Source organism: Dipodomys spectabilis, unplaced genomic scaffold (assembly GCF_019054845.1).
Source record: "Dipodomys spectabilis isolate Male_0828 unplaced genomic scaffold, ASM1905484v1 ptg000138l, whole genome shotgun sequence".
Classification (NCBI taxonomy): domain Eukaryota; kingdom Metazoa; phylum Chordata; class Mammalia; order Rodentia; family Heteromyidae; genus Dipodomys; species Dipodomys spectabilis.
Genome location: NW_024870815.1, coordinates 7,681,661 through 7,705,624, shown reverse-complemented (window position 1 = coordinate 7,705,624; position 23,964 = coordinate 7,681,661). Strand labels below are relative to the sequence as shown.

The window sequence follows — 23,964 nt, the reverse complement described above, 5'->3', positions numbered from 1 at the left end:
CACAGCGCCACTTCTGGCTTTTTTCTTTTTGCTTATGTGGTGCTGAGGAATCGAACCCAGGGCCTCATGCATGCAAGGCAAGCGCTCTACCACTGAGCCACCTTCCCAGCCCTGACTCTTTTGTTTAGTTAATTGGTTATATTAAATTGTACACAGGGTATTTGTTACCCTGTCAATTCCGTATATTCATTTAATGTACTTCAGTCATATTCACCTTATCTTCAAATGTGTTAAATATATTCATGGGCAAATCTCATTAAAGATTCTCCCAGTACTTATTGTTTCTGTCATGCAATTCTCTTCTAAGTCTATCAACTTGCTATTAGGGTATTTTTTTCTTTAGTACTTAGTAGTTTTTAATTACTAGGTTAGTGATTAGTGGAAATTATTTCTTATGGGAATCTATCTTCCCTAGGTAGTGAAGATATTTCTAGGGTTAACTTGCTTCTTGAGATGTCAGATTCTTTTCATCACTTTTAAATGCAAATTTCCTGGCTCAAATTCTACATTTTGTTTTCCTAAGTAAGAAAATCTTCCCTCCTCCAATATACTTTGCTACTTTTCTTGTGTCTTTTACTGGAATTCTTATACCTAAGTCAGGATGGCCTATCAGTTCCTTGCTGAGAGATTAGACCACAATGAAATCTTTCTTGCTGCACCTTTTTTATTCCCCACAAGGAAGCTCTTCCAGGCATCCATGTTTCTCTAGGAAACACAATAGAGGCTTGTCTCTTATCAATCATGAGACAAAAAACCCCTAACATAATTTCTTTCTATCTCCATATTATTTATTTAGCCTCGAATGATTCTCAATTTGTCTTCTCTTGACTACTCCAGCCTCACTCTTTCTCTTTTAGATCAGTGATCATTAAACTGGCTGTTAGGCTCTGGGTATGATAACACATGCCTATGATTTCAGAGTCTAAAAGGCTGATATAAGACAGTCATAAGTTTTGAGGCCAATCTGGGCTATATGATGAGATCCTGTCTCAAAACAAACAACAAAGAAAAACACTAAGTAAAACAAATGTCCATCTTGAGTCAATTAAACTAGAACTTGTATGGCTTCTTCACCTTGCTTTCTTTTTCTTCTTTCTTCTTCATCCACTAGTTATTATTATCTGTAGCCAGGGTATATAAACAAAGCAAAACCAAAACGACTCCTCTCCTGAATCAAACCAAATAGCTTTTTTCTGATTTCCCCAGGAACTAGCTCTCCATGATGCTTTATGAACACATTAACTCTGCTATACCAACACTCCTTACATTTACCCTACACATGATGAGTATCCACTTCCAGCCTGGAAATACACCTATGATTACATCTTTACCCTCATCATTCTAATCCCAGCACTTTCACAGTACGATAATGTGCGGTAGACAGGATGAAGGAATGAATACCTGGAGGAGAGGATGACCCAAAGTTGAAGTACTCCTAATCATTAACATTTGATAATAATATTTTGTCTTTTTCAGATTCACCAGTCCTTCCTTGTTAAAAAAAAAAAAAATGGAGCCGTGGTTTCTCTGGACCCAGAGAAGGAAAATAATAACAGAAATTTCTATGTTAAATTTCTACCGCTGGACATCATCTTTGCTGGGATGTAAAAAGTGACACACTTGATGAAAATTCTACCAACCTCTGCAATCTTCTCTCTCATAGGTCTACAATGCCTGTTTTTCTCCTCTTAAACTCCTATAATGTTCCCATTTTTTATTCTCTCATGAAAATCAGCAGTAAAATATGCCAGGACTGCTTTTTCCCACAGGCAATGCCAATCTCTTGTTAATAAAACAAAATTAAATTAAAAACAGAACGTTGGTTTAAAAGACTTTAAAGTAATTGCCAGACTGCTTTGTATGATTAATATATTCTGCCAGTTCCATTCCCAAGCCTATGCCATGCAATTTAGCTCTTATTTACATAGTTGTTTCATTTGGTTGTTCATTTATATGTAGATGCATGCATTTGGCAGGTTCTGGCCATGCACAGCACTCTGCCCTCATTAGGTTCAGCTGTCCCACTTAACTCTACATGTCTTGAAAAAAAGTGTGCTGTTTTGGAGCCAAGCATTGTTAGTCTAAATCAATTGCCTCTATTTTACAAATAAAACCCACCCGGAAATTTTGTACCTTCAAATTTAATACCTAGCCACATGAATTGTATAAGGTAAGGCTATTCAAACAAGGAGATGATTAAAACTGGCTGTACTGTCTTATTCATTAGATGTCACAATCTTCAGGACTTGAGGAATTTTGAAAAAGTCTAAGAACTCTAAAAAAAGGAGGGGGAATAAAGAAAGAAAATCATACAGAGAGATATTAAAGGTACAAATAAAAAAAATAAAAGAGAAGATGGAAGAGATAAAAGAAAAAGGGTAGGGATAGAGAGGAAAAGAAAGAATGAATGAATAATGAAAAAGACTCATAAAACAAAAAGGAATATACTAAACCAAATATATATATATATATATGCATATGCATACAATAAATGCCAACAACATGTACCATGTCATCATTCACTGTTATTCTTACAACGTATTTTATGCATCTATAAATCTTGTTAGGTTTTTTTTAGTTCACAGAAATTCTCAAGAATGCATATGGTGACTGAGTTATCACAGTATATAAAATACTCAGACAACAAATTTCAAGAGCAAAATCTAAAAAAATAATTTTCAAGTTTTTAAAAAACAGAAAGATGATCAGACATGAGATCATTTTAATACATATGTGTTATGTGATATGAAAAAGGTCTTTTTAAAAAAATGGAAATGCCAAGACTTTCTGGTTATTAAATTTGCCCAGAGAGCTGAACCGAAGTCTTATCCTCTACCACCAAAATACTGAATGAATTAGAAACCAGATTTTGTAAATGCATATAAATGTGAACTCTGGTATTAATCCACTATTAAGAGAACTTTTTATATAGTAGCCGCAGGATCAAAGGAGAGTCAATAAAGTAACTACTGGGGATTGCTTTTACTCCTATAAATGAGACAGGTCAAAGCAGGAAAGGCAGAATTTGGAGCAACCCTCTAGGAGCAGCTTAGTGGTTTATTAGACTCCTTTCCACTGGTCATGATGGGCATATTCCAGGTATTTTACTTATTTGGAGGGGGTGCACAGGCTGAGGATTGAACCCAGAACCTCCTACTTGCTAGGAAAGCATTCTAATGCTAAGCTGTGCACCTACACACCCACTCCGAGGCTCATTGCTTGTAAAATCCTCCCACTCCTTGGCAAAGGTGATGTATCTGGTAAAGCATTTTTCCAGCAGGGTGCGCCATTGACATGCTAGAAATGACACCTCTGTGATGTATTATAATGCAGAAAAGTCCCTAAATCAAAGGGAGGATCACTAGAAATTGAAAAGGATATGGTTTTCCTGGATACAAGGCCTCCCGTGCCCCATCTGCGTTGTTGTCTGGAGAAATATGTTGTCTAATCTAGGCAGATGGACCCCAGAAGCTCATACCACACAATCTGAACCATTACACTGAATCATTACCACTAGGGGTCATTATTAAATGATCTAGAGAAGCTAAAGAAGTATTCCTATTTCCTAAGGCTTAAAGGGTTAAGAAAATGTCAGCCTTACTGGGCCTCCTTTTATCTCTTCTCTCCTTTTTACTCAAGATTCAGGTTGTTCATTCATGTTATTATGGATGGTGGACATATGCCTGCTGACTAACCAGTGTTCCAGGTGGCAGACAAAGGCCTTTGACTACAATGGTACTGAACAAAAGCATCTTCTTAGCTAGTCCCCAGCAATTACATATGAAAAACAGGCAAATTATCTCAGTCTAGTTTTTCATAAATTAAAATATTTTCACATATGCACATGATTTTACAGAGCAAGTAGCTCTGGGCTTCCCTACACCCCAGTCTTATTTTCATTAACTGTCACCCTGCTAAGTGTAGCAGAATGGAACACGAGATAGGAGTAGTATGGCTATTTAGCAAAGACAAGTTACTAAATCTATAAGCCCTAACCATACAGGGGGTTAACAGTGTTTCTCATAGAATTGGTGTGTTGGTTGACTGAGATCATTTATGACAACTTTGTGCCTCCAAGAGAAAAGAAATATACGGCAAGTTATTATTGCCATTATGCATGGCTATGGGTCAAAATACTAATTCTAACACCTGTTAACATCTGATAGCCAAGGCAGTTCAGCCTGAAAGTTGTCAATAGTGATATATAGCAGAGTATTTTAGCACTTTCCTCTAAAGTATTGATGGGTTCAGTGTTTTATTTGTTTGTTTGCTTGTTTGCCTGTCGGAAGAAGTGTCTTAATGTATTCTTACTGCTGTAACAAATTACGCTGAATTGGAGGTCTTATAAACAATAAAAATTGCTTCTTGCTGTTCTAGAGATTGTCCTGCTGAGTCCAAGATCAAGATGCTAGCAGGTCCTAATGCTGCTAAGGGCTCTTTGGTTCACAGATACCATGTTCCTGCTGTGTCCTCACATGGTAGCAGGGGTAAAGAAGTTCCTTTGTGCCCCTTTTCTAAAGGCAATATTTCCATTCACTAGGGCTCCATTCTCATGCCCTAACCACATACCAAAGGCCCTACCTCTTAATACTACCATATTTGGGATGAGATCTCAGTGTATGAATTTGGGGAGGAAACAAAGTCATGACCTAGTGCTGCCAGTATAACATAAAATGTAAGACTTTGATGGAGGGTGGTGGTACACGTCTGTAATTGCAGACTTCAGGAGGCTGCAGAAGGAAGATCACAACTTTGAGGACAGCCTGGCATATGTATAATGAGACTCTATCTCAAAAAAATTGTATGCCCAACACTGAGAGTATAAGCACATTTTATGTCTAGCATTGGAAATATAAATACAGTACTATTTCAAGCATTTTTTCAGTGTGTAGCTCACTGGCATTCAGGACATTTTCATTGTCGTGCAACCTCCCAAACTGAAACTCTACATCTATGAAGGAGAAACTCCTCGTTGTCCACCCTTCCAATCCCAGGTACCACTATGTACCATTCTGCGAATTTATCTATTGAAGGTGTCTCATGTAAGTGACACCACAGAATATTTGCACGATTTGACCTATTCCATTGAGCATAATGTATCAAAGATCATCTATGCTAGGCCATATGTCAGATTGTAATTACTTTTTGAGGCCAAATAGTGATCGGTCACAGTTTTGTTTTTCCACTCATCTGTGATAGACACTTGGGTCGCCTTTTCCTTTCTGAATAATACTGCTGTGACATTGGGTGTGTATTATCTCTTTGACTACCTGCTTTTGTTTCCATTTGATATATCCAGAAGTGAAGTTGTTGACTAATTTGTTAACCTACATTCAGTTTGTTGAGGCGTGCCATACTTTTTTCAACAGTAATTGTACCATTGTATGTTCTTGTTAGTAATATCCTGGGTTCCAATTTCTTCAAATCCTAGTCAATAGTTGCAATTTTCTGTTTTAAGTTTTTTTTAATTAATGGTTGTGGAGTGGTATCTTAATATGGTATTAATTTGAATTTCCCAAATTATCAGGGATATTGAGGAACTTTTCATTTAGTTATTGTCAATTTATATACTTCTTTGGGAAAATATACATATTCAAGTCTCTTCCTTGTTTTAAACTAGATAATTTGTTATGTTGATGTTCAGTTACAGACGTTCTTCTATATTCTGGATATTAATCCCTTATCATATAGATCATGTTTTATATATATCATGTTTTCTCCTATTTTAATAGTGTCACTTGATGCATAAACATATTTTAATATGATGCAGTCTAATTTAACTATTTTCTATGTAGAGCCTAAGATAATAAATCATTAGACCCAAGGTTTTCTTCTAAGGGCTTTATGGCTTTATTGTCTTATTTTTAGATCTTTGAACTATTTTGATTTTTTTATAGACTCAGCAAAAGACTCTACTTCATTCTCTTGTAAGTGGATATCTAATCGTCTGGCACCCTTCATCAATTAGTGATTTTTTAAAGTCATGAGATAGCTTGACAAAGTCAATCAACTTGTAATGGACTAGAGAAAATAGACGTGGAATGACACTAAATCATTTAACAAATTATGTTTTAAATTTTTAATTAAAGGTCACGCAAATGAACATATCTTCACCTACACTTAATTGACATTGAGACAGGACAAAGGAAACATTGACCACTTTAATTTCATCATCTTCTCTGAATCTGTGAAATCTCAAGGCACTTCTGGTTATTGTCCAGCCTCTCTGTGCTAACCTTCCCATTACCAGGAAAATAGGAAGAAAGGAAACTGAGCAGGAATAAAGAAAGGGATGGAAAAAAGAAAAGGATAAGAGGATAAGGAGAATATGAAAGAGAAAGATCCACCTTTCGGGTCTTTTTTTCTTCTACTCATTAAGGGACAAATTAACATCAATAAATTGTAATAATCAGTCTTAATAATTTAACTACCAATTGTTTCTTGGAGACCTAACAGTACAAAAGGGTTGCATTTAGCTTCTGTTTTTGAAGGAAAAAAATACGTAAAATTGAAAAAGTAAATAGCTGAGGAGAAAATAAGACCCAAAGACTCACAAAGCTTTGCATTCTCAAAGAACCAAAGAGTAGAACACAGATTATGAATAAAACAACAAAAGGAAAAAAGCAAAGTAACACAGACATGGAATTCTTTTCTCGTCTGTGACCTTTGTCTCTGCTTTCTAAGGTGAGTGGATGTCGGATTGCTAAAGGATTGTTTTTCCGTTGTCCTCGTTCAGGAGTTCTTTGAATGTTTTGTAAACATTTGTCTGGGTTTAAATTGTTCCCATCCTTCTTGAGTTTAAATGCAATTTGCTCATCCTGTTTGAAATACAGGAGGGGAAAGAAAGGTAAGTTAATTTTTCACTTAAGTTAATTAGTAAGTTATGTCTTCCAGATTTTTGATGCTCTAAAACATTTCTCAATAGCAAGTAACAGAATAGGAAGATTAGCTTTGTTTTTAGAACAAAAAGTGAAACAGAAAAGACCAGGCCAAGAAAGTACCTGATTATCTCCATACTGCATGCTTAACCATGCTCTTTCTTCCTGCTACTTCCATGTGGTTATTTCAAACCAAACAAGAGAAGCACTAGAATCTCCTTTTATTTCTACAAGTGCACTTGTAGACTGAATTTTTTTTATTGACACTGTTCAAATGCATGTTGATAAAAAAAAAAGAACTAAATTTATAAAACGATGACTTCATCTGACAGTGTTCCCTAGTCAGAAAAACTGAAGGGGTCCTTTAGCAACAGTTCTGTTTTAATTTCATCATCAAAGAGCAAGGATATCTCACACATTTAGCAATGTTATGCCCAAGGTTTCTCTTGCAGGTCTCAAAAGTAATGGGCTTCAAGACAGGCTGAGTGATATAGTATAACTATGTAAACTACATATTTCTTTAATCACATTCTAAAAAGAACCTATGCACAAAGAAGTTTTGTTTTGTTGAAGCTACTCTATGATATTAAGGTGAAGGAAGGTAGTACGAACATTAACCATTGCTGCAGGAAATACAAACCAGAGATACAAACACAATCAGAGAATCATAAAAGACAGATGCATTAGAAGACTTTTGTTTTATGGTAGTTTACAGAAGTCCAGAAAAATGAGGAGCCAGCTAGAAGCAGAGACTTCGGGAAAGGAATGATCCCAAGATCTCTCAATTCTCCTAAATCCTATTTTCCGTCCATGTGTACGACGCTGGAAATATACAGAAGGTGCTCATTCCTTTTTCCCTCAGACGTAAGTCACTCAGGTTATAAAGATAAACTTTTGTAAGAATTAATAACTGTTTCTAGCCTTCTATGGTAACGATTCCAACCATGTACCTTTTGAAAGCTTAGTAGATAAAACACTGATGGGTTTTTTTGGTACTTTTTTATTGTAAAAATGCTGTACAGAGGGTTACAGTTACATGAGCAAAGTAATGAGAACATTTCCATTGAGCACGGTTGCCTCCTCCTTTGTTTTCCCCTACCATCCCTTCCCTTGCATCTCCACAACTACCCCCCACACACACCGAAGTTGTAAAGTTTGTTTTCAACATAGTGTTTTGTACATCTCATTGTTACAAGGGGTCAACCTGTATCCCTATTTAAGTATTTCGGTTTTTCCCTTCCCCTCCTCGAATTAGAGATGCAGGGCACCGACATCAAAAACAGTGAAAACAGGGGTTATACTGTGGGGGAGGGACATACAAAGCAACAACAACAAAAAAAATCACATGTTATATTATAAATACATTAGAAACAATAGCAAGAAAGAAAAAAGATATTTGTGTCCCTATCTTGGGGTTCATTTCACTTAACATCACCTTATCTGGTCGTATGTACATGGCCTTTGGCCTTTTCTACTTGTCCTACACATGTACTAGTTATTGCAAATAAGGGAAACCATGGGACCTATGTTTCTTTAGGCCTGGCTTACTTCACTTAATATAATTTTTTCCAAGTCTTTCCATTTCCTAACAAATGGGGCAATGTCATTCTTTCTGATGAAGGCATAAATTCCGTTATATATATATATCACATTTTTCTTGATCCATTCATCTACTGAGGGGCATCTGAGTTGGTTCCATATCTTAGCTATGGTAAATAATGCTGCAATAAACATAGTTGTGCTGGTAGCTTTAGTAAGGCCTTGTTTGTGATCATTTAGGTAAATGCCCAAAAGTGGGATTACTGGGTCATAGGGGAGCTCTATGTGGAGTCTTTTGAGGAACCTCCATACTGCTTTCCAAAGTGGCTGAACAAGTTTAACTCCCACCAACAATGCAGCAGGGTTTCTGACAGGATTTTTTAAAAGACCTGATCACTCGTGCTGCTTCAGCTTCGTTCGTGGTTACTTCTTTATAAATTCACTTAAATTATGTTGGTTTCCTGTCACCAACCAATGTGTCTAGACCTCACAGCTTCTACTCTGCCGGTATCCTGGGTGAGAGTATCCTGAGAGAGAGACTCATTTCACCATCTCCTGAACAAAAAGACTTTTCTAGGATGCAAATATATGAAGGGAGAGTGTCTGCTCCACTATTTGAAGAATTCGAACCACTTTGCATTTTCTGAGCTAAGCTCCCTCTCCCTAACAGGAACGCACACAGCGCTGGCTTAATCTCAATACCTGACATTGCCATGTGGCCCGTCATCTCTTCCTGTTTCATCTTCCTGCTCTCGGAGTTATGTACTCAACTGACCTCACAGGAAATACACTAACATATGGATTAGGTGACATTATTTTGAAACAAAGCAATTATGTTCCAAGTATTAAATGTAAAAGTATATTGGTAAAAACTAAAAAAAAAAAACACTATACAAAAACCTATACTGGTTAACTTTTAGAGTTGGCCTGTGGGCCTTGTCTTTCTTATTCTAGCCAAAGTGTGTTTGAGAGACAGCTGAATTTATTTCAGTAACAACTAAAAAAATTATCTTAACCGTTTAGCAATGAACATATATATGTTCATATGGAATTCGAAGACTGAATGGAAATTCAGAGTACTCCTAGCTAAACTTATCTAGCTGATTATATTAACAAGTGCTTTGTAAAATTCTTATTAATATGTTACCTTTGACTCAATGTTTGGTACAGAGAAAATAATCATAGGATCATTACAAATAAATACTTTGTAATACATGATGAAAATATATTGGTAACATAGCTAACAATCAGGTGTTATGACTTCGTTTCTGCGAGGTTAGCCTGGTGATCTGTTTTCCATCTTACTAATGTCACCTGCTTTTCATTTTAGGGCATAGGCTGTCAATCAAGTAGGCACATTCAAATCACCTACGGGGCATAGTTTAATTCCATGATCTAGGGGGAAAGATAGGAGCTGAGATAGTTTAAGAGCTTCTCAGGTGGCTTTAATGTGAAGCTGGGTGAAGGACTGCACTTTCAACCTTAATGGGAACTGTATTGTAATATTCTGCTCCAACAGATGATTTCTAGGGCAAGAATAACTCCTGGCTCCCTTTCAAGGCCATTGTCTGAAAATGTGTTATATCTAAAAGTGTGGCTTCCATACTTCTGACTTGCTTTGATCTTCCTTCCCTATGCATTCATTGTCTGTTATGAGCCAGAGAAAGTACAATTTCAGATTCCTGACTACCTAGCTAGATTCTGGTTCTGCCCCCCCAAGTATCATCTCTCTTTATAATACCTAAAGAGGGTTTTGTTTGTTCGGTTGTTGTTGTCTTTTTTAATGTATGGTATGAAGTTATTTCTTTTTTTTCATTTTTCCCCCTTTGGTTTATCCCCTGTTGTCACTGCTTTTGGTTTTGGTGCCCCATATCTTGTATATACATTTGTCTGATTTGGGGAAGGAAGGGGAACAACAAAATGGTGAGACAAAGGACAAAGGGTAAACCAATGCAACAGCGATAGTCACAAGACATTCACTATGTTGGAAATGAACTTTACAACTTACGGGGGGAGGAGCAACCCCTCTGACATCACCCTTACAATAAAATAAAATTTAATTTAATTTAAAACATACCTGAAAAATTCAGGGTAACTCACAGGCTCCTTTTACCGCTAGAATTTGTTCCCTCGCTGGGATTTCTATCTTGTTCCAGCAATGGCACTGCCTATGTTTCTAATCCCAAGTTGATTTGAAAATGTTTTCATCTTAAGGAATAAATACATCATTTGTAGATCTTTATTCTTTTTTGGGGGGGAGGGGAGGGTTGTGGGGCTTGAACTCTGGACCTGGGCACTGTCTCTGAGCTCTTCAGTTCAAGGTGAGCGCTCTATCACTTGAGCCACAGCACCACTTCCAACCTTTTTTCTTTTGCAAAAAAGGATTCTGAACACAGTAGTCATTAGTAATAGCTCAGCAAAGTGAAAATATGTGGCAGCCATACATGGAGACACATTAAATTACTTAAAACCTGATCTAGAAAGCCAGGTGCCAGTGGCTCATACCTGTAATCCTAGCTACTCAGGAGGCTGGGAACTGAGAATAGCAGTTCAAAGCCAGCCCAGGCAGGAAAGTTCATGAGACTCTTATCTCCAATTAACCACCACAAAACCAGAAGTAAAGCTATGGCTCAAAGTGCTAGAGTACTGGCCTTGAGCAGAAAAGCTCAGGGACAACACTTATGCCCTGAGTTCAAGTCCCATCACCTACAAAAATAAATAATCAATCAATCAATAAATTAAAAATTAATTAAAAAGAACATGTAACTTTTAACCCCAAACTAAGGAATCAGCTAGCTTCTTTTTCTTTACAGGGAAACTAAACATAACCTTTGCCTTTGAAATTATTATCAGACTATGTATTCAAAACAAAGGAGCTAATTCTAATGTATCAGAATTGTGTACAGGTACTACAAATTATTGGGAAAGAGGACAACTCCCCCTAAGTGAGGAATGTGAAGTTTGGCAGTGTGAAAACTATCTCCAAATTAACATGCAGATTGACATGTAATCTAGTTTCTGAATGAAATAAATGGCATTCCACAATAAGCTTATGAATATTTATACCTTCTAAACATTATAATATGGGTTTTAGTATATTTAGACTTGTTGATTAAAATGATCATGGTCCATTTATTCTTATTTAAGATTGTAGTTATGTCCTATGAAGTTAAAATAGAAAATTTGAGAATCTGAGAAAAGTATATGCCACCTACGGCCAAATAGAACATTAGTAATATTTTAGTATAGGTCCTAGATAGATAGATAAAAAATTTCCTATACATGCCCATAAACACACACACACAGACACATGCACACACAAACTCACACATCTATCCCCAAATATAGCTTTTTAAATAAAGCAGGTTAGTAAATGTATACAGAATTTAATAGTTGGGCACTTTTATTGAAATGTGTTGTCAATCTTGCAGACTTTAAAATTTCAGCTAGTTGTGTACTTGTGTTATTAAAACGAAATAACAAGATAAATCTGCCCAGTTATACAAATACTCTGAAGACTGAGATAACATGCAAATACATCCTAACATATCAATGTGTGAAGGCTGGCCAGACCACACAGCTCAGTAAAGGAAGTACACTCTTCAGAGCTAAGCTGCACATTCACTGCCCGAGTGACAGCATCTTCAGGGTCACTGTGTGCCAGGCACCTCAGCTCTTCTCAACAACAACAACAAAAATGGTAAGTGATAGCTTTTATAACTCACTTTGGTCTTCTGGAGAACTTGCTACGCTTCCTTACGCAGAGGGGAAGAGGGAATGGGGCACTTCCTGGCCAAGTCTACCAAGTCTTTGGAATTTTCACTTGTCTGCTTGTTTTTCTCCCGGCACAAGAAACTGCTGTATCATTATTATACCCGTTGAAAGGAGTTCCCTTTTCTATGTCTAGTTGTCAGAATAGAGGAAGAACAGTGTCTGACAGAAAGAAAAGTTGAATTGTCTGCCTCTTCAAAGTGCTGGGTGCCAGGCCAGTAACATAGTCACGTTTGTAGGACGGTCACTTTGAATCTCAGAAGAGGACTTCTCTGGTGGTTGAGTGCCGTTCAGATAACACAGGAGATTTTTTTAGAAGAAACATTATTTTGCTTGAAAAAGGCATTTTATTACTTTAATTATAAAAAGAGAACAGTGCCTGAATAGTCTCAATCTTAAGGATAGGTTGTATGTCCAAAGTCAGTTGAAAGTCATTTGATACACAGTAAAATAGTGAGTAAAGGCTGGGATATACCTCAGTGGCAAAGCTCCTGCCCAGCAAGTGTGACATCCTTGGTTTGATCTCCAGTAAGTATCAAAAACAAAAAGACAAAAAAAAAATGCAATTAGGAAGTGGCACTGTAGCTCAAGTGGTAGAGCGCTCGCCTTGAGCTGAAGAGCTGAGGGACAGCGCCCAGGCCCAGAGTTCAAGCCCCACAGCCGACCAAAAAAAAAAAAATGCAATTAAAATACTGAAAGGGTTACCAGATGCACCATAAAACCTACTTTATTCTAAAAAGTAACTGAACTACAGCACTTATTTTCATCCTCACATTCCCCCTATTTATCTATATAAAATCGGCTCCCAGAATATATGTGTATTTATGCTCCTTGAGTCCAGGAGACAATCAATACCCATCCCATACAATTCTCATACTCCATCTCACCAGCCCCCAAAGATTACAGATGTGTTGTCCATTCTCATATTGTACAGAGGGTTATTTCCTTCGCTGGTGCTCAATAAGAAGACAAGAGTGAGAGGATGGAATAGGGAAGAAGAAGGGTTCATCTTTGTAGACTGGAATATCTTTGAGCCAGGCTAGGGAAAGTATAGAGGATATAATCTTGCCATGGGGAATAGATGGAAAAGGAAGAGAAATGGGGCTAGAGTTGCAGAGTCTAGGAAGGGAAGTACACAGTGGTGCAGAAAATGGTGGCACACAATCGTCCCTGTGTCCACCCATAGAGGAAGCTACCACCAGTGGAGATGTGACTTATAATATCCTGTAGTATCTTCCACGGAATCTTTGGGTCTAGGATTCTTAGAAAACAAATTGACCTCCTCCTCAAAACAATGGCATTGTGCTTTACAAAGAGCTACAGCACATGGATTTTTGAAAGGGAAACAAGAGAACACAATAAAAGAAAGTTCAACTGGGTAGTGAGATTTAGTCTAATAGATAAGTAATGCTTTTTCTTAAATAGTTACTGCTTTCTTATTGTGAAAGTAACACATATTACTAAGAAAAAATTCTCCTTAGAAATATAGATATGCAGAAATGAATAAATGAACCTTTTCTATAGTCCTACTATCTAATGAAAATGATTAAGTTAATAGATTCTTTTAGAATTACATTGTGTGTGTGTGTGTGTGTGTGTGTGTGTGTGTGTGTGTGTGTTAGTACTAGAGCATGAACTCAGTGCCTCCTTGGTCCTACTTGGCTCTTTTGCTCACAGTTAGCATTCTACCACTTGAGTCATGGCTTCGGTTTTGGCTTTGCTGGTTAACGAGTGTCACTTAAATTTGTCTGCCCAAACAGGCTTTGAACTTCAATCCTCAGATCTTAGTCTTCTGAACAGCTACAATTACAAGCATGAGCCATTGCTGCCCAGCTTAGAATATATATTTTATAAACCTGAGTTTCTGTGTTATTATAAGCCATTTCTTCTGATTTTTATTAAAATTTTTTAAATGAAATCTAACTTTGCATGTCATTTCATGATAAACCATCTTAAAATTATATTTTTATATATTTAATTAAATATAATTATAATTTTATAATTTATGCCAAATTTTCCATAGTGTTGAAGATTTTATGGTAATAGATTTGGACATATCATTTTTTTATTCTTTTTAAAGTAATATAAAGAATATTCCGCTATACAAGATTGTTACCAGTATTCTTTTATATGTATTGCCTGATCATTTTCCATTAATAGAACTATTATAAAAATGTCTGATTACAAACAAGGTTATATTAAAGCCACCAGCACAACCATGTTCATTGCAGTACTACTCACCACTGCTAAGATATGGTTCAGCCCAGATGCCCCTCAGTGGACAAATGGATTAAGAAAATGTGGTGTATATACATAATGGAAATTTATTCATCTATTACAAAGAATGATATTATATCATTCATAAGGAAATGGAAAGACCTGGGAAAACTATATTATGTAAAATAATCTAGACTCAGAGAAATAGGTGCATGTTTTTCCTCATTTGTGGTAGATAGATTATATCTATAAATCTATAAGTAAACATATTGGGTGGTATGCTAAGACCCATAACAAACCATTTCTAGGTCTTAAACAAGTTACTTTCTTACAACACATGTGAAGTTTGCTTATTATCAGTGGCATGTAGATGTATGCCTATCTTTGAAGATGGTCAAGGTTATACTTTATTTATTTTTATTTATTTTTTTGGTGGGTCATGGGGCTTAAATTCTGGGCCTGTGCACTGTCCATCAGCTTTTCAGCTCAAGGCTAGTGCTCTACCACTTGAGCCACAGCATCACTTCCAGCTTTTTCTGCTTATGTGGTGCTGAGGAATCAAACCCAGGGCCTCATGCGTGCAAGGCAAGCACTCTACCACTGAGCCACCTTCCCAGCCCAAGGTTATACTTTAAAATGAAGTAGTTTCTTTTATTTTCTCTTTTCAACATTGGTTTGACATTCTACAACTGTTGAAAGACCCTGTTTATTCTCCTTAAATACATCGTAATGCAATCTGGTTTCTTATACATTGATTTTCTATATTAGTTGTATTCTTTCAGACATCACTTAAGCTCTGAGTTTGTGTCTTTAGCCAAGGATGCTGATGTTGATGATAATTGTTGTACATAGTGAGATACAAAACATCTAAGACAGGGCAAGGACACATCAGACACTTGAGGAATGTTGATCTCCTTCCTTCCAACCTCAAATGTATAGCTTCTTAAGGAGCCATAGAAACTTCCAGATAACACAAGAGGAGAATAATCCTGGCAGTCAGCACTGGTCCCTAAGAAAGACTATTCCCAGTAAGACCCCTACCAACTCTGTAGACAATCACTGCTGTCTCCCATTTTGTATCTGACTACATAAGTCTCTTGTGTGACCTGCTCCCAGATACACAGCTACTAAATACTGGGACTGAAGTTTAAGCACAATTCTGACTGTCTCAAAATCTGTGCTTCCTTGCATTATTCTGCATAGTGGAAAGAGCAGTTAGGTGGAACATAACCCTTTTTGGCTGAACTGGGTATCAGCTATCATGGCTGCTTCTGCCACGGCCACTGTGGGATTTTTCAGACTGCTCAGCCCACTAGAGTGTAAAAAATGCCTGTGGAATGGGCAAGCAAAAAGCTTCTTAGCTTTAGGTTTCCTCACCCAAGGCTCACAGAAGGGGTTAAATGGTTAATCCACTCCGCTCAACCTCATGTTCATTTGTTGTGTTACCAGTGACTTCACTCCTTCACTAGTGCTGTGCTGATATATCTCTATGGCTTATTCCTCAGGCCTCCTGCCAAAGGCTGGGTCTGTTATGCTGGGCAGCTGATCTCCTACTCACAACAGTTCTGGGTATTTAGCATATTCACTACTAAGCTAGCCTGGCTCCTGGCTCTGGACTCTATCTAGTTCAGTCTCTAAACCTCAGCATTTTTGTGTATTATGAAAAGTTTATCAACATTATGGGGCTCTACCAACTAGACATCAATAACACCTGCTCTTCCTCCATTGCTATAATACAGAGCACTCCTAGGCAATCTATAACACAGGGAGAAAGGCAAGATAATGAATGACTATCCCAATGTAATCTCAATAGTAGGTCATTTACTCTATTTTCTTGCTATTATGAAAGGATAAGGCTTATGTTTACATGAGAATTTTGCTTCATAAATCCTACTTTCCACACTCTACCAAATACTATATACTTTTTAGAACATTGATATAAATTAACTTATTCATAATTTTTTCAAAATTTTACTATATGTTTTTTAACACAGGGGTTATATAAAATCAGAGTTCACAATCACTTATTCTGCGTTCAGATTTGAGCTCCAAAAACTGATAAGCTAATCCTGAATTTAATGTTTATGTAAATTTCTAGCCAAGATTAAAAGAAGTGGTGTTGACATAAACACCCTATGAATTTGGTCTATAACAGACACTGATATGAACAAATTTCAGAGAAATCTTGTAAAAACAGTTTGAGAAGACATTTGGGAGTCTGAGTACACATGAATACATTTTGATTTGTCGAGGTATGGACACAGTCCAAAAAACCCCTACTAGAAATGCTATCCCTACAACTTTGAAAAGAACTAGAATGGGTTTACTTTATCACAAGAGGACACTTAACCCAAAGAAACTAATTTTATCACGAGTGCCCACAATCAAATGAGACAGCATTTCAGAGTAGCAGAGCCAATGCTGAAACACATATACTGCTTCAATTAGTCACCATGGAGGTGAGGGAGGGTGATGTGGGGAAGTTTCCAAACTGTCGATTATCAAGCAGATAAAGAAAAGGGAAAATTGAGACTTCTGATTTCTAATCATTGTCCATCTGAGGAAGCTCCTAAGCATGTCTAGTGCAGATGGTTTTGTTTAAACCATCTGAGCAGGTATTGTTGAATTTGCCAAGCAGAACAAGGAGAAAGAAAGGGAGTTTCCAAAAAGTAGCACAAAGATGTATGTTTCATGGCTAGTTAGGGGTGATAAAAATAAATATTCCACACTTGAGTCTCCTACATGCCCATTTTTCTCACTATTCTAACTTCCCTTATGGGAAGTCCTTCTATTTAATTTATGTCACGCCTATCCCCAAATGGGTATTTTTAGGAACTGATACTAGGCCTATTCTGTTATCAGTGAGAAGCCGGCTTCTATTTTCTTTGGCTTTATTATAGACAGTGGTTAATGTGGATATTGGGGATAATGGCTTTTTGGGTTAAGAGACTGATAAAACTAGAATAACTATGAAAAATTATTTGGTCTTTGCATTTGCAATATTTTATGTTATTATTTTCATTATTATTTATATAATTTTGAAAAAAAAATTTGGACAGCACTAGATCTATTTTTAATTGAGTGGCCATAAATACTGCACATACAAATACCTACAAAGAAAGGGTTCATTTGACAGTGTTCTGTGTTCATTATTCAGTGGAGAGCAAAGAAGAGATGCCAATTACAATTCAGGGCTCTTTGGAACTACAGGTTGAATGAGGGAACTTTGCCTCCTTGGTAAATTCTCAGCTTTCCCACCCTCTCTTGCTTCCTCAGAAGTAAGGCTGAGTCAGCGTCCGGTATCATCTCATTCAAGCATCCTACACAAGTCACTCTTTGTGTTCTCTGCTTAGTTCCTAAAAACATTGGAGTTGGTGACCCCAGAGTAATAGCTTCCCTTTTTGACTTTAATTATGGAAGGTGAATGAAGTACACAGTTCTGAATCTAGAGCGTCAGAATAGGGCTTGGTGAACTTTTTCTTTGAGATAGGCAGCTAATTTGAAGCATGTTTAAAGTAGCAGGTGCTGCAGAAAATGAGATGTAAGGGTATATCAGCCTCACAGGAGGTACTGGGCTAGTCTTGAGTGTGTGGGTGTAGAGGAAATTTTAGGTTGATTAAAACTTGCCATCAATGGGATATTGAGGCCTATAGACAACTTTGAAATGCATCTCTTCCTTCAAAAAATAAAAGAGTTGAATGGATAAATGTATAGATGTGATAAAGTAAGTGTAGAAAATAATTGTAGGGTGTGGGTGTGAACATGTTGAAATTCACTTTCAACTTCAATTTCAACCTTTCCATGTGCTTGAAATTTCTCATAATAAAATGTGGGAGAGGGGAATACATCCAATAGACTTCACTACCTGGACTGGCTTCAAACCTAGATCCTTAGATCACAACCTCCTGAATAGCTAGGATTACAGGCATGAGCAACTGGCACCTACCTCCTCATTCAGTTTTTTGCTTAGATTTTGTCATTACCATTTCTCCAATGCACATGATGAGTGGTAGGCATTCATCTCTGAGGGAACAGGGAAGGTTCTGGGTCTCCTCATACCCAGAACAATTTTATTTCATGGGTATAAAACTATGTTTGGGATCTTGTACTCTGTGTGTGTGGGGGGGGGGGGGGGTGCTTGTGCATCCTAGTACCAGGGCTTGAACATGGGGCCTCATATTCTTGTTTGGCTTTCTTGTTCACAACTGGCACTCTACCGCTTGAACTATACCTTTGATCCAGTATTTTGCTGGCAATTGGAGATGGGGGGGGGGGGGTCTCGGACTTTTCTGCCTGATGTTGCTTCAAACCTGGATCTTCCAGATCTCAGCTCTTGAGTAGCTATATTATTTGCTCTGTAGACTGTTCTTCTTAATTGTAGAATCTATTTGGAATTTATTCAGAATAGTCTCTGCTTGCTTATTACCTTGCCACAATTTTGTTATTGCTCATATATAAAGTTCTTTTTAGTCACCTATACTATATTTTTGCATTATTGTCATAACTTTTCAATCAATATAATATGTTCTATTATCTAATAAGGTTTAACTTCCTTTTCCCTTCTATTATTGCCCCCCTTCTTACAATATTTGTTGATGGCCTCTTCTATGCAAATTTTTCTAAGTACATTGTCCTTTTAAGTGTTTGCACAATTTTCTACTTGAAATTCTAGTCGTAATTATCTCAGTATCAAAAAAAAGGAGACCAGTACAGGGTATCTAGCTTGATTTCTAGAAAATATTGCTGTATATAGAATTCAGATTATACCTTGTCCTTTAGAAACGTTTCCGCCCTCAGGTAGCAGATATGTACACTCTCACAGGGACTTTTCAGATCAGGGTTTAGTTATAGGGGTGCTCAACAGATACAGAGCAGCCTCTCCAGAGAATAGAGCCACTGCTGGTAAACTGCTTCCCATTACAGTTGTCTGTTCCTGTAATTTCTGGTGACTCTGTGGGTCTCTGGGATGGAAAAGCCACTATTAGGGTTTTTTATTGTCTGGTTTTTTTAAATTATTAATCTTTAAGTAGTTGAACAGAGGGGTTTCAAGTCAACACTTATAAGCACAACGCATCTATTTGTTTTAACTTTATTGTCAAGGAGATGTACAGAGGAGTTACAGTTACATGGGTAAGATAGTGAGTACATTTCTTGTTGAACTTGTTACTCCTCCCTCATTGTGTTCTGTGTTTCCCTCCCTCCCATACCCACTCCCAAGTTGTACAGATAATTTTCAACATAGTGTCTTGTGAGTGTCACTGATGCATTGGTACCCTTTGTCCTCTGTCTCACCATTTTTTTTGTTCCGCTTCCCTTCCCTAATTCAGATAAACATATATTCAATACCCAGGGTACCAACATCAAATACAGTGACAACAGGAGATAAACCATAGGCTGGGGGGGGGGGGGAGGGGGGAGGGGGGGGGTCACACAAAAGAACAAAGAAAAACCTCTTATGTCCAAGTCTTGGAGTTCATTTTGCTTAGCATCATCTTATATGGTCATGTGTTCATAGCTATTGAGCTATTCTGCTCATATGCTAATATTGTCATAGAGGTATACTAATTATTACAAATAAGGGAAACCATGAGACCTATGTTTGTTTGGGTCTGGCTTACTTTCACTTAATATGTTTTTTTTTTTTTCCAAGTCCTTCCATTTCCTAACAAATGGGGTGGTGTCATTCTTTCTGATGGAAGCATAGAATTTATTTATATATATAAATATATATGTATATTTATATATATATATATATATATATCACACTATCTTGATCCATTCATCTACTGAGGGGCATCTGGGTTGGTTCCATATCTTAGCTATGGTAAATAATGCTGCAATAAACATAGTTGTACTGGTAGCTTTAGTATGGCCTTGTTTGTGGTCATTTGGGTAAGTACAACACATCTTGATCAGTGTCACCATTCCATAGTTCTTCCACTAGCTGTTCCTACCCCACTCATCACCTCCGGTTCCCCAGTTCTATTTTGCATAAGTGCATTGAATACTGATTTGATTCACCCACCTCTTGCATTATTGTTATGATTGTTGTCCATGTCATTCCGCTTTACTTTTCCATTCATGTGGTTGACAGAAGTTTAAACTGAAGTTTCCACAAACTGTGTGTCCCACACCATCATGCTCAAAATTAGGCAATTGTTTCAGGGTTAAATCATTCTTATTCTCTCAAACCCTCTTGAAAACCATTAACTTGGTTTTGTCAATTTTTCCAAGTTTTAAACAGAATTGTAAACAACCCACCAACACTCAACATCTGTGTGAGATACATTCATACAAAAGCATGCAAAATATGTCCCTGCTATAAACCTCTTCAAAAGTGGTTATAAATCATGTGAAATGCTTCCAAGAAGTGATGACTAATTCTTTGACCATTAAGTTGTGAAATGGAACACTTACAAAATAGCACAATTCTATCTTTTTCTTTTTCTTCTTTTGTGCCTGTGATAGGGCTTGATCTCAGAGCCTGAGTGCTGTCTCTGAGCTTCTTTTTGCTTTTCTATTTTTTTCAAGACTAGCATTCTACCACTGATGCACAACTCTACCTCCAGCTTTTCTGGTAGTTAACTGACTATATGAGTTTCATGAGCTTTCCTGCCTGGGCTGTCTTAGGGCCACAATCCTGAGATCTTAGCATCCTAAGTAACTAGTTTCACAGGCATGAGCCACCAGTACCAAACAGTGTGATTCTATCTTAAACCAGTTATTGCATACTTTATTTATTAGGGTAGCTTCAGAATAAAACATTTCAAGAACAGTTATTATAAAATAAGGCCCAATTTTTGTCTTCACTTAAAGCTATCTAGCCACTTTGCAATACTCACATCATAAAACTCACTTGTTTGTACCATCACACCAGAAGTGACAAGACTAAATCTCCGATCATTCCATCCCCAAATAGAGCTTGAATATAATGTATAAGGTAAAATTCAAAAGATATTACTCATTTTTTTGTTTTCAAGTAATCCTAGTACCAAAAGAAATAAAATAAGAACCCAAATACTAATACTATTACTTATACTTAATTCTATTCCCCCCAAAAAAGGGTTTGGCAAAACCTACTTGGACAAGTTCTAAAACCGGTCATGAAACCTAACGGAGTCATTTATTCTTCTTAATGGCATTTGAAAGTTTCCCTCGACTTCCACAATTCCTTTCCCATCCCCAATCCCCCACCCAGCTCGTCCATGCTTTTCTAACAACTCACATTGTCTTTGCAACCTGCCCCTTCTATTTGGCATGCTCAAGTCACATCTTTGCCTCCCTCCCCATCTGCCTACCTCCCTGGGTAGACTTTGTCTCCTTTGAAGCTTCAGCTGACCGGAATCTGCTGATGACACCTCAAATGTCACCTGACTCAAGGTGATAGTAACATTCCCGGTCTGCAAATCTCCTATATTCTATAATTTCCTGAGGACAGCCATCGTCTTCTGTCTTTTCATATTTCCCCATTGCCACCATGCGCTGACACGCATTTTATAAACATATAACACTGCCTATTCTCCCACCCTGCCCTGCAGACTACAGCAGAATTCCAGTGGACTAAACTACAGAAGTGTTTCACCTCACACTCCCTAAATCCATCCTCACTGTGCTACTAGAATGCACTTTCTAAGCATACCTCTAATTATATAACTTTTGGGCTTGAACTCACATATGGTTCCTATCAGCCGAGCATAGTGGTCAACAGACTGTGGCCTGTAGGCCAAACCAAGCCCACTGTCAAATTTTTTACAATAGAAGTATGATTGGAACACAGCCATGCACATTCATTTATGTTTTGTTGATGGCTAGGCTCATGCCACAATAGTAAAGTTGTATTGTTTTGGCAAAAAACCATATGGTCCCTGAGAGCCAAAAATTTTACTAGATAGCCCTTCACAGAAAAAAAATATTAATCTTCACCCTGCTTTCAAGTAATCCTAATGCCAAAATATAAAAGCATGAAAAATCATATTTCTTTTAGCACTTGGTACTATTCCCAAAAAGAAGGTCTAGTACATAAGGTCTGAACCCATGACATGAAAAGTAAAGTCTCCATGCTTGGAAACAATGTCTATCCCTAGCCTTGGCTCTTTCCATCCCCCAACCCTTGGCCCTTGTACTCCAACAGTGCTGGCTACTTGCACACTGGTAGTACTTCGTGGTAGGGATTTCTGTGCTGACAAGCGATGTGTCTGCGCTGCCCAATGCTTTCACCACAAGGCAGCGTGGCTGTTGAGTCCTTGATATATGACTTGCACAACTAAAGTACTAGAGTTTTTTTAATCTCATTAAGTTTTAGTAAACAAATTTAAGCTTAAATTGCCAAATGGAGTCAGTGACTACCAAACTGGACAGTGTTACATCAGACTTGGTCCTCAACAGTACCTTTGTTCCTAAACAGAGAAATATTCAAAGATGTTGCCTTATGCATCTGGTAGATGCTTCTTTTCAACACTTTAGCCACAGTGCCACCACTTCTGGCTTTTTGGTGGTTAATTGGAGAGAAGCCTTACAGACTTTCCTGCCTGGGCTGGCTTCAAACCTCCATCCTCAGATCTCAGCCTCCTGAGTAGCTAGGATTACAAGCATAGAATCACTGGATCCCAGCTATTATTTTCTTTTGAAACCATGTTTATTCTTTGTTTAAGCACTGGCAAATGGAATCCACACTTCATACCTGCTAGGCAAATGCTCTATGTCAGATGTACAACCCTAGCCCGAAGATCACCTTTTCTAACGAAGTTTTACTAACGCCTCCTCATCTAAAACAACTAGTATCCATCTTCTGTGCTCTGGCTGTGTCTCTGTAGTACCAGGAAATCTTATTTTACCAGGTCAATCCTGGATCTGCCTCCTATATCTAGAATATGCATCCTTGAAGGCAGAACTTTGGCTAGCTGGTCTCTAACTCAAAAACCCCTAATCCAATACTAATTTTGTCAGAAGATTAATCAATATTGGTTTGGGTTGAATAGATGTATCGATGTCATATTCAAGCTTCTTTCCAACATGTAAGTCCAATATTTCAAATATAGCTCTTGACAAATGAGGAACTACAAACAGAAAGAAAGAAAGAAAGAAAGAAAGAAAGAAAGAAAGAAAGAAAGAAAGAAAGAAAGAAAGAAAGAAAGAAAGAAAGAGAAAGCAAGAAAGAAAGAAAGAGAGAGAGAAAGAAAGAGAGAGAGAGAGAAAGAAAAATAGTGATCCTGGTACCACCACATACACCTCCCATTCAGTTTTCACTTTGCTCTGGGAAAACTAGCTCACTGCAATCTCCCAGGAATCTTGATTTTGTTTACCTATTTTATAGTTCACTTTCATGATAGCAAAAAAATAAGTCACATTCTTCTGAAAGTATTAGTGAGGAATTCATGATCATTCTGCCAACCTACTTGTTTGACCTCTGGACAGTCTGTTAATTCTGCCTTGTCTGGATGTAAACCCTGAACTGCTGATCTAACTTGCTTTATATTTAGCTATAGTTTTTAATATTATTTAAAGACAGACCTAAAACGCCCAGAAATGGCCATGTGGTCCTAACAACATACAATGTTCA

At 37.4% G+C, this 23,964-nt stretch overlaps 1 protein-coding gene across 1 annotated transcript in view; it reads left to right on the top strand.

Moving 5' to 3' along the window:
* The first annotated feature begins 12,020 nt into the window (after window positions 1–12,020).
* Fyb1 (FYN binding protein 1) overlaps window positions 12,021–23,964 on the top strand; it is a 126,772-nt gene continuing 114,828 nt past the window's right edge. Inside the window, exon 1 of the mRNA XM_042690558.1 lies at window positions 12,021–12,117. Within this exon, the coding sequence (XP_042546492.1) occupies window positions 12,115–12,117 (3 nt within the window). The 5' untranslated portion in view covers window positions 12,021–12,114. The remainder of the gene's footprint in view (window positions 12,118–23,964) is intronic.